Genomic DNA, 11,231 nt, shown 5'->3' with positions numbered 1-11,231 from the left:
TTGTCCGGCCCATCCCCCACACCGGCGCGGCCCTAACCAATCTCGGGATCCCAGCTCATGCCCCCAGACTACTGCCACCATACTGGATACCCTCACCTCTGCTTCCCACATTCTCGGAGTCCCCCAAATCTTCAGACTTCCTGTCAGGTCCTACACCTGCCCTCCAATGACCACACTGATCAGATCCCTCCTCTCCAGCCCCGGCTCCTTCCCAGCATCCCTCCCCCACCAGCTTCCACCTGCTCTGTACATACCCCCTAGCTCCTTCTCTTTCCTATCTCAGTCCTTCCTCAGGTCTTCCCATCCCTGAGATTCCACCACCTTTCCCTTTTCATCTTAATTGTGGTGGGTGGGGAAGTGGGGTGCTCACACAAGGGGCAGCAGGTTCCATCAGATAAAGGGCAATGGAAGGAAATATAATCATAGCACCCCTCGTGTTCCTGATCTGGTTTCCCCCCTCCCTCTCCCTTGCCCTTCCTGATTCATTTTGCCCCAGCTTCAGGGAGCGGTTCCCCTTCATGTCTACTGTTGGAGGGCAGGTGGGAGGGGACTGTTTTATGGACCTTTCCAGGCCGTGTCCAAGCCAGCATCCCAGGGAAGAGGTTCTGGAGTGAGATGGGCTCTGGGAGGTGCTGGCCTTCACCCCTCCCCAGGGAGCCCTCATCTAGGTCACCGGGGCCTCCTGACCTTGGCCTGGAGCAGCACTTCAGTGGCTCACATTCCACCTGCGCAGGGATTGGGCCCAGGAGTCCTCACCTTCAGCCTGGTGTCTCCTTAGTTGCTGGAGGAGGGTGGGAAGCACCCACCTGACTCCACTGGTGCCCTCTTCCCCACTCCCCACTCCCACTCCTAGTTGGTGTTTGTGGACTTAAACCAGGGGAGGGGGTTGTGCAAGAGCTAAGGTTCTCACCCTGGAGGAAGGACCCAGGTAGGACAGGAACCATTCTCAGGGTATGGATGCTGGGATGGCCAGTCCACAAGTCATCCTCGGGGTCCTGTGTCCTCAGCCCCTCTGGAGAGCAGGCTGGGATGATGGGACAGAGCATAGACAGAACCAGGAGACTGCTCTCCGCTTCCATCCCGCTCCTCTCTCCCTACTGTTTTCATCCAACTTGGGTTTCCTGGCCCAGACTGAGTTTCTGTTTGAATTCCCATTCCCCACCCAGCCTGTGAGGAAGCCCAGGGCTGAGAAGAACTCTGGAACAGAGTCGGGGGTCTCTAAATCGGAAGGACTAAGGCCTGGAGACTGGGAGCTGAGAGCAGCCGTCTGTCTCCCCTTTCTGATGAAAGCCTGTCTCCAACTTGGTCTGTCTGTCTTTCTGCCAAACACATCACACATTCACACCGATAAACACACAGCTGAAGATCACACCACCTGACCATTCATGGTGTCACCAAAGCCCCCAACGCAGAATGTTGATATATAAATGATGTACGCACAGTACATGACACTTATTCACACTCCACCCATGCACAGATTGATCACAGCCTGCCTAACACACACAGACACACCCGTTCTCCTGTTTGGCTTTTCCTTGGATGTGACTGGGGCTTCTGAGAAGCTGAGGTAAAAAAGTGAGTCCTTAGAGAGGCTTCTTTCCAACCAAGAGTAGGCCAAGAGATTGACCTTGTTAGTCAGACCAGTTATCTGAACCCAGTCATGGTCCCTGCCTTCAGCGCTACCCAAATGGAGCAGAATGGATGAGGCCACCATCTATTTCACAGGGATACTAAAGCCCATTTCCTGCCATTAACCCCACCCAGCCAGTGAAACTACTGGGGAGAGGCAAAGGAGAGTCCAGAGGGCAGGGCTTTTCCGACTCTTACCACTTTCCCCCACTTCTTGTTCTCTCACCAGTGTCTCATTGGAAACCCTAAAGACCTGTCACAGAGACGGGCTCGGCTGAGGAGATAAAAATTCCAAGTCCCCAGCAACTATTTTTCACTTGATCCCTCTACCTGGAAGATAAGGTTTCAGTCCTAATTCTGTCCTATTCTTAGGAGAGAGCCCAGCCATCCCCCAATCTTCAGTCTCAGCTACATTCCAGTCTTGCCTCTCCCTAGCTTCCTAGAGGCCAAAAGGGAGGAGAACTGTTGAGGGAGGCAGTTTTCATGCCTCTGAGCCCCTGGTTTCATCCCCTGATAGTAGAAAACCTCAGAGAAACTCCCATCCTCTCCCTTCCACATGTGAACTCTTGGCAGGAGACTGCAAAGACATCTGCTGACCCAGGGTGGGGACAGGGATGGTTCCTAATCCCGCCCAGCCCCGCAGCTCTGCCCTAGAAACCCTCATGATCAGGGAGAGAAGGTTCAGAAGATCCCTGGGTTGCCTCGGGCCAGCCCAGGTGCTTAGGTCGCCCCACTTAGTCCCCATGATTCACTAGGAGCTCCTACTCTCTCCTGAGTTCTTTTACTCCCTCTAGAAGTTGTTGCCTTTAAGAGGTCCAGAGAGGGAATGTGTTAGGGTGACCAGGGGCCCAGAGATGGGAGGCTGGGAACATCTGTCTCCTGGGACCAGAGGCTGGGCTTGGTGATAGTCTTACCCCAGATTGGAGGCCCAAAGGGTTCAGAGGCTTCAGCTGAAGGCCCTAGGATCTAGGGTGCTTTGGGACTTCATGTCAGAGGCCTCTGGTAGATTGGCTTCACTGTAGGAGATAAGTCAAGGCGACAGAGTTGGATGTTCATGGTATGATGGACCAAGGCAGGAGTCCAGGTTCAGATACCAGATCTGCTATTAACTCATGGTGTGACGTTGGGCAAACCACTTCTATGTTCTGTAAAATGGGAGCATTGGGCCAGTTATCGATCAGGTCCCTTTCAGTGCTATGAAGATTGGGCTAAGAGAGAAACAGAAGACTGAGGCTCAGAGCCCTCAGGCATATTAAGGGATAGAAATGGTCTGGGGACCTTGGTTCAACACAGATATCTGTGTTGGGGGAATGCTGGACATGAGCTTGCGCTAGGGTTCCCAGCTCACCCCAGTCTGCCTCCACAGATGGACCCTGTACAGAAGGCTGTGCTCTCCCACACTTTTGGGGGACCCTTGCTCAAGACCAAGCGCCCCGTCATTTCCTGTAATGTCTGTCAAATCCGCTTCAATTCTCAGGTAAGAAGCCAAGCTGCTCATCTACCCAATGGGTGGGGCAGGGGCAGCAGGGGACCTTGAGGGAGGGCAGAGGCTGGGTAAGAAGGCTTACTCTGGGTGAGGGACAGGGATTAAGGGGATAGTAGGCAAAGAGCAGGGAATAGGGATACCGCAGGAGAGGCAGGGTCTTGTGGAAGGCACTGGAGAGGGACAAGACATTGCTGTGTATTTTGACATGAAGTAGATCAGTCCTCTAACGTTGATCCCTCCTTCCCTTGAGACTTGGGCATCCCTGGTTCAGAGCTTCTTGGAACATAGGTGGCCATCAGTGTCTGAGCAGGAGTGTGGCCTCTGGCTCACTGGTTCTTGGGCACGGGGCAGAGTTAGGTCATTGGCTCCCCCACAGAGCCTCTGTCCTCTTTGGCCTCTGCTAAACTCCTCCCTGGCCCACCCACTTCCCTCTAACTTTCTGGCTTCCTTCTCTCTCCACCCCATTTCCATTCTCCTCCCTCCAAATCACACACAAGGCCTGGCCCCTACTCTTCTCCTATGGGGCTTTCCCCTGGGAAGAAGCTACCCAAAACCCAAAACCCAAACGTCCAGCCTCCCAGATTTCCTCCCTCTGAGGCTCCACTGGAACTCTGTGGAGTGTGTGCGGGTCTAGAGGGGACTTTGTGGGGTGCAGGTCCTGAGAGCTTTTGGAGAAAAACAGAGAGCCTCATTCTGCTGAGTACGGGAAAATAAAAGCATGTTCTGTTTCTCTACCCAGTACCCAGACACACACACACACACACACACACTCTCTCTCTCTCCATACTACTGGGCTCTGCACACCGCTACCCTACCTCTAGGCTGTCAATCTTCTTTTCCTGCCTATCCACACCTTTTATTTCTGCCCTTGTCTGGGTGACCCTGTGCCTCCAGGATTGTACATTCTTAGCGGGGGTATATATGGGAGTGGAGCAGGGTGGGGAGGGGAAGGCAGGACTAACCCAGCATTAGGCCTCTCCTTTAAGCTTGGACCCCAGGCATCCTGTCTATCAACCCTGGCTCCACTCACTGGTGGATGGTGGACGACTAGAGGGGCAGGGAGCCAAAAGCTGATAGCCCTTCCCTCTTTTTGCCCTACCCTACCCTCCCCCATCAAATGGTTCTGTTTTGACAGCTGTCTCCACTGCTGTTTCTGTCCCCAGAGTTGGGCTTGGGGCCAGGGTCCTCCAGGGTGTCCACAGAGACTTCAGGGAAAATGAGACCGAGGGTGGAGTAGTCAGGACAGAGCCCAGGCATCAGGGATCCTGGGACTTCCAGCCTCAGGGTGAAAGCAGCAAAGGCTGGATCCTAGGGGCAGAGGACTTGGGCACATAGCCTTGGGATCTAAGAGGATGCTGACTGACTGGATTGCTAGGCCTCTCCCAATTTATAACTCTTCCATAGGTTTGTGGTCCCCCTCTCTCTACTAGGACTAGGTAAGGGGTCTGAGTCAGCAGCCAGGCCCTGGGTGTGGTGGTAGGGTGGAGTCTGAACTAGGTGGGGGCCTAGGTTCCCAGGGACTCAAGCTTGAGAAGCTAGTCTGAGCCCCAGGAATAATCAGGACTTATTGGCATGGAGCTTTATATCTCATTGGTATACAGAAAAATTAACTGCAGCCTGCTGAGATCACCCAGGACTTGAGGGAGCTCTGTGGGGAGATCCGTCAGATGAAAGGTGATCTCAGATTCCATTTTCTTCCTCCATCCCTAAAGAGCCAGGCTGAGGCACACTACAAGGGTAACCGCCACGCCCGACGAGTCAAAGGCATTGAGGCCGCCAAGACCAGAGGCAGGGAGTCTGGCATCCGAGAACCTGGAGACCCAGCCCCCCCAGGCAGCACCCCGACAAATGGGGATGGTGTAGCACCCCGTCCAGGTGTGTCTGAATCCCCCCATATTCTTCAACTGATCTCTGTCTTCTCTCTTCTCTCCCCCTTTCCCAGAACTCTCCTCTGCTTCCATCTCTCTCTTCCTCAGTCCCTATACCCCCACCCCCACCCAAGGTGAGTCCTGGAGCCAAGCACAGTGATGTAAAATTTCCATCCTGTCACCCTTACCCCCACCACAGCTCCTCTCAACAGAGTCCCCACTGTCTGTCCTCCCCACAGCCCAGTGACTCAGAGAGGGGCTAGGGTGAGGCCACCTGGCAAACATCCCCAAGAAAAAGAGAACCATCAAATCCAGAGAGAGGCCTTTTCATCTTAGGGAGAGGGGCAGGGAAGGGAATCAGAATATCTGAGTTCCTGCCCCACTGGGGCTCCCCTCAGGGAAGACAGACAGTGCAAGAAACCTAGGAAACTCCCTGGATGATGTTGGGTAGTAGATCTTTTGACCTCCCTAGTCAGAGGTGTTTGTGTTTGTTTGTTTGTTTGTTTGTTTGTTTGTTTGTTTCTGGGAAATAGAGGAGTGAGACTAAGATCTTTGAGGTCTTTTCCAAGTTTACAAGATTCCTTTTTCCTCATGGCTGCTGACCATCCTCAGCCATACTTCCAGCCAAGAAACTGGAACAGGAATATTGAGATAGGAAGATATGAGCCACCCCCATCCTGGGATTACCACATCAGATGTCAATCATGGCCAATTCCAGAGAGACCTAACATCTCCATCCTTATCCTTGCCTGGCCTTCCTGCCCCACCCTAAGAAGAATGAGAAACAAACATCTGTACTACCAGATTGGAAACCAGGCCCCCATTCTCAATAAACACACACACACACACACACACACACACACACACACAAAACCCCCTCAGGGATGCACAGAGAGAGTGAGTGGGCAGGTGGGGAAACTGAGTTCTGTTTTTTGTTTTTTGTTTGTTTGTTTTTTGAGACGGAGTCTCACTCTGTCTCCCAGGCTGGAGTGCAGTGACACAATCTCAGCTCACTGCAATCTCCACCTCCTGGGCTCAAGCGATTCTCCTGCCTCAGCCTCCTGAGTAGCTGGGATTACAGACACCCACCACCTCGCCTGGGTAATTTTTGTATTTTTAGTATAGAAAGGGTTTCACCGTGTTGCCCAGGCTGGTCTCAAACTCCTGACCTCAAGAGATCCACCCACCTCCGCCTCCCAAAGTGCTGGGATCACAGGCGTGAGCCACCGTCCCGGCCATGGGAAGCTGAGTTCTAATTGTTCTTTGGCTGCTTCTTAGCCTGATCATCTTGGGTTAGTTTGTTAACATCTCTGTAAAATGGAGAGGAAGAGGATGATGATGATGGTGATGATGGTGATAGCTAACATTTCTTGAACAGCACTTCACACGTATTACCTCATGTAGTTCCTACAGTATCTGAGGATATAGGCAGGATAACTATACCTGCCCTGCTTTATAAACCATGAAGTCCTGTCCAGACTGAGATGTGGATGTGCTGTCTGGATTGGGATGGAGGTGAAGAATGTCAGAAAAAAGTAAGAGAAATAAGGGGAAGGACATAGAATGAACAAGCAAATGGGTACCTGGAGGGGTGAGGAGTTCCCCTCCCACAAGCTCCCCACCCCCACTGCCAGCCTCGCCATGACCCGGAAACTGGATCAGCTGCTGGAGCAAGAATGGGAGTGCTAGAGTTTCCCCTGTACAGAGGCCAGAACCCAGCACTGAGGCCTAGGGCCTGTGCATCTTTAATCAAGCCATGAATTATAGAGCAGCCTGCATCCCTGTTTCTTCCCTCTCCGGTTCTGCTGTTTCTGTTTCCCTTTTGCCATGCCTGTGTTTCTCTCTCCAGACCTTTCCTCACCCTGCCTCTGCCCCTTCCTAGGGCTCTTTCGTGTACTTCCCAGGGGCTGGGCAAGACTCCGGGAAGGGGCTGTCCTGGCAGGAAGCCCAGACTGGCTGGCAGGCCACTGAGGGCTATATCCTTGTTCCATGCCTCTCCCCCTGGCTGGGCTTGCTGCCGGCTTCACCCTGAAGGTAGGCTGGTGAGGCTGGACCCCTTGGCCATTCCCAGCTAATGGAGAATGAGCCAAGCGTTGGAGTTTCACACCCAGCCTGCGGCAGCTGGACCACATCTGGCTCTGGACCAGGACATGAGAGCATGCATGTTGTAACAGGGTGGGGACTCCTGGTCTCTTGCCCTCCAGGAAATCGGGTGGGGGGGGGGACTCTTCCACATGAAGAGTCTTCTCCAAGAGCCATCTAGGGTGATCCCCATGTTTCTCCCCCAACAACAGTTTCCATGGAGAATGGACTGGGGCCAGCCCCAGGATCCCCAGAGAAACAGCCTGGCTCCCCATCCCCTCCCAGCATTCCGGAGACTGGTCAGGGTGTAACCAAGGGTGAAGGGGGGACTCCAGCCCCAGCTTCCTTGCCTGGGGGTAGCAAGGAAGAGGAGGAGAAAGCCAAGCGGCTGCTCTACTGTGCTCTGTGCAAGGTGGCTGTGAACTCCCTGTCCCAGCTTGAGGCACATAACAAAGGTATGGACTCCCCTGCCCCCACCCAGACTCTCCTGTCCTCAGGCCACCCCTGCCTCTACATCCTAATGCTCCTGGCTTCCAACATCCCTAGACCATCTAAGACCTATCAGCCTATCTGCCTATCTCCTTCTCCAGCCCTCTCCCCTGTTCCTTAGCCCTTTACTTCCTCAGCTCCCCCTTCCACCTTACTCCTTACCTATGACTCTCTCCTGATCCACCTGTTTGGGAGGGTCCCAAGGAGCTTGGAAAGAACCCACACTGCGCCCACCCCTTCCCCCTCATATTGTAACTGGGAACGTGCAGATTTGAGGCCCAGTAGGCCTGGATAATTTTTCTTCCACCCCTTACCTCCTGCCCTCCCTGGGCTCCAGGTACTAAGCACAAGACAATTCTGGAGGCCCGAAGTGGGCTGGGGCCCATCAAAGCTTACCCTCGGCTGGGGCCTCCCACCCCGGGGGAACCAGAGGCTCCTGCCCAGGACCGAACTTTCCACTGTGAGATCTGCAATGTCAAGGTCAACTCGGAGGTCCAACTGAAACAGGTGGGTCTAAGGCCCTTCCCAGAAATTCTGGGAAGCTCCACCCTCTAAGTGGGGAAGGAGAGCAAGGAGCTTGAGTAAAGGCCTTTCTTCAGGGTTTTCCCCAGCGGGCCAGATGGGAGGGGCCCGGTGCTTGGAGCTTGATTATACCCCCTTGCTGTTGCCCCTTTCCGGGAGCTCACAGCCCCCTACCCACTGGTCTCTGCAGCACATCTCCAGCCGGCGGCACCGAGACGGAGTGGCCGGGAAGCCCAACCCACTACTGAGCCGTCACAAGAAGTCTAGGGGCGCCGGGGAGCTGGCGGTGAGGCCTGGATGCTGGGGAATTCGGCAAGGGGAGGGCGCGGGCGGGGAGGAGAGAGGGACGCGGGCTTTGCCCAGGGAGAGGCATGGTTTGCAGGACCGCTGGGTGACTTCTCTCTTCCTCTGCCTTTCGCCCGCTTCAGGGCACGCTGACTTTCTCCAAGGAGCTGCCCAAGTCCCTGGCGGGCGGCCTTCTCCCCAGCCCCCTGGCGGTGGCTGCAGTGATGGCAGCGGCAGCAGGCTCGCCGCTGTCCCTGCGCCCGGCTCCAGCCGCACCTCTTCTCCAGGGACCGCCGATCACTCACCCTCTGCTTCACCCGGCCCCCGGACCCATCCGAACTGCGCACGGACCCATCCTCTTCTCCCCCTACTGACCTCAACCCTGAACCCCTCCCATTCAACTCCCCACCTCCAGCCGGGACCCAGGCCTCCGGGCTCCCAGCCCGCCCCTCCTCCCGGCACTCCCTAAATGATCTCTCCTTCCCCCCCCACCCCGAGATACGGGGTTCCAGGAAAGGGGAGGGGTAGCGGGGGAGGGGGGCTTCAGAAGGGGGGGAACACCCCAGATCTCAGGGAACCCCGCCCCCTGCCTTTCCCTCTCCCCTAGAAAAGGGGGGGCCGTCTCACCCCCGAGCCCCCTTGGAGACACCCCCCCTCCCAAAAGCCATGTCCATCCAGCCCTTCCCCCCCAAACCTAGCACAAAACGGGGTTCACAAGCCATGGTGGGGGTCCGGGGGGACAGAAATGGATTTTCTTGGCAATAAGCGGACTCTGGGACTCCGGCCCCCTACCCCAAACTGAAGCGCTTCCGTGAACACCCCCTTCCTCCGTAGGGGGAGGGGAGCAGGCGGGATCCTGGGTCCCTCATAAGCACTTTGGTTTTACCGCCTGCAACCTCACTGTGCCCGCCCCGCACCATGCCCCAGCCCCAGGTCTAGCAGGGCCCATCGCAGGGGGCAGCACTTGGGGGCATCTCCGGCACTTGGGTGGGACCAAGGAGATGCCACCATAGACCTTTCCCTCGCCTTCTTCCTCCCTAGTCCGGGTTCCATTCTTTTCACCAGCACCCATCGCCCAAGGGGTACCGAGGGGGGCAAGGGGTGTCCAGTCCAAGCCCACCCCCGCCTCGCCTTCCGCAAAACTGTGAGCAAAAAGCAATAGAAGCCTCGCCCCCGCCCCTCCCCTTCCGCAGAATTCGCCGAGTCTGTAGCCTCCCCGATCCCAGTTCCTAGACCTCATGGCTGTCCCCTCCCACCAGTCACCTCCACTGCACAACCCGGGCGGGGTGTGACACCCCGCCCCCGCCCCCGACTTCGTGGTTTCCGTATCGTAAACCCTTCAGCCGCCGACCCGGGAGGGGTCCGGCCTACACTGGTCTTCCCCTTCCCATCAACTCTTTCTGCTTGACAATGTAGCAACCCCGGCCCCCCACCCACGGTCCTCCCCGTTTTGCTCTCCCCGACAATAAAGTCTGAATTTGTTCTGCCCTCTGCCCCTGGATCAGACTCTGTATTTGCCCGCTGTTTGGGGAGCAATTCTATCGGGAAATGTATCTGTATGGGACCGGCACAGAGAGAGGAAAGGGCGCGAGAAGGAGGAGGAAAAAGGAAATCGGGGGAGGCAAAATATGAGGCTTGTGCAAAGTGAGCAGAGGCTCCCCATCCCACCCACCCCCACTTTCGTCCAGCTTGTGTAAACTTGGCCTGGGGGATCATTTCGAGTCCAAGTCTGGGACTGCAGCTGCAGCTGTTGAGAATTTGCCACAACTCCACAAGGCGGCGCCAACGACCCGGAAAAGGAGTCTAAGCCCGAGGCTAAGCCGCTCCTGCAATGTGTCTCGAGATTCCACGCAGATGGGTCTAGACTCTGTCTCAGACAAAGAAAAGAATCCAGGCTTTTGTGTGTCTGGTGGGAAACCCACGCCAGCGAGACTCAAGGCACAGGAAGAAAGGGGGGCAGAGACTGGGGATCTGAGCTCTAGGCTCTGGCCCCACATAAATAGTGACCTTGAGTCAGTCCTTGCCCTCTCTGCACCTCAGTGTCACAGTCTTCAAAATGAGGAGACTTGAGTCTTTTAAAGGTTCATTAAGATCTCATGTATCCAAGACTGAAGAACTGAGACTGTGCCATTTACAGATATACTAGAATACCTTCTCAACTGGCCCCTTAAATAGTCTGTGAGACAAGGAAACACTGTTCAGCTGTCTCTCACATGGTGTGTGAGGAAAATGGTCTCTCCGTTATCCTCAAAATTTGGATCAACCATACACTCTCAAGAGCAGCCAGTAATCCTGACCCCCTCTATCCCTACTGAGTGGCAGGAAGTTCAAACAAAAAGCCCAAACCAAAACCCAGAATCTATGTGAGGTCCTCCTGACTTTCATCTCTGCTCACTTCCCCCTCTCTACCCACTTTCCAGTCTTGCAGAAGAAAGGAGGAGGGAAGTTGGGATGATGTCTGTTAAACAGGAAGAAGAGGGGAATGGGGGCCTCCCGGGTTTGTCAACTGTGAAGCTGAAAGGTGGGTGTTCACTGTGGGTTCAGAATTGGAACCCAGTAAGGAGTGTTTTGGTGTTTGTTTTCATGTCTGTTTTCAGGTAAATCTAGCTTTAAAAGGGGTGGGAGGATTCAGAAAGATGAGGAACAAGAGAGGCCCTATAGAAGAGTGGGTAAAGAAAAGCAGGGGCTGGGTCACATGTGGGGAAGGAGATAGTGACTGGAAGAAATTGGGATTAGAGAGTCTGGGATACTAGCATACCCCACAAGTACCTCAAGTCTGCTAGTTTAAAACTGAATTCATTATTTACCCCTTTCCCTAAGCCTGCTCCTCCTCCCACATTTCCTTTTTTTTTTTTTTTTTTTTTTTTTTT

The 11,231-nt window shown here is 54.8% G+C and overlaps 1 protein-coding gene and 1 long non-coding RNA gene across 3 annotated transcripts in view; one reads left to right on the top strand and one right to left on the bottom strand.

Annotated features, from left to right (window-relative positions):
- ZNF385A (zinc finger protein 385A) overlaps positions 1-9,855 on the top strand; it is a 23,237-nt gene extending 13,382 nt beyond the window's left edge. Inside the window, exons 3-8 of one of the 2 annotated variants that reach the window (XM_011992625.1) lie at positions 2,996-3,106; positions 4,828-4,990; positions 7,278-7,520; positions 7,892-8,061; positions 8,267-8,362; positions 8,505-9,855. In XM_011992625.1, the coding sequence (XP_011848015.1) occupies positions 2,996-3,106; positions 4,828-4,990; positions 7,278-7,520; positions 7,892-8,061; positions 8,267-8,362; positions 8,505-8,735 (1,014 nt within the window). In that variant the 3' untranslated portion in view covers positions 8,736-9,855. The remainder of the gene's footprint in view (positions 1-2,995; positions 3,107-4,827; positions 4,991-7,277; positions 7,521-7,891; positions 8,062-8,266; positions 8,363-8,504) is intronic. The other variant, XM_011992626.1, reaches the window with a different exon arrangement.
- Positions 1-11,231, bottom strand: part of LOC105548557 — an 84,451-nt gene that overhangs the window by 38,332 nt on the left and 34,888 nt on the right. The window lies entirely within an intron of this gene.

This window comes from Mandrillus leucophaeus, unplaced genomic scaffold (assembly GCF_000951045.1).
Source record: "Mandrillus leucophaeus isolate KB7577 unplaced genomic scaffold, Mleu.le_1.0 Scaffold414, whole genome shotgun sequence".
Classification (NCBI taxonomy): Eukaryota; Metazoa; Chordata; class Mammalia; order Primates; family Cercopithecidae; genus Mandrillus; species Mandrillus leucophaeus.
The sequence above is the reverse complement of the archived record's forward strand: the minus strand, read 5'-3'. Positions and strand labels throughout refer to the sequence as shown.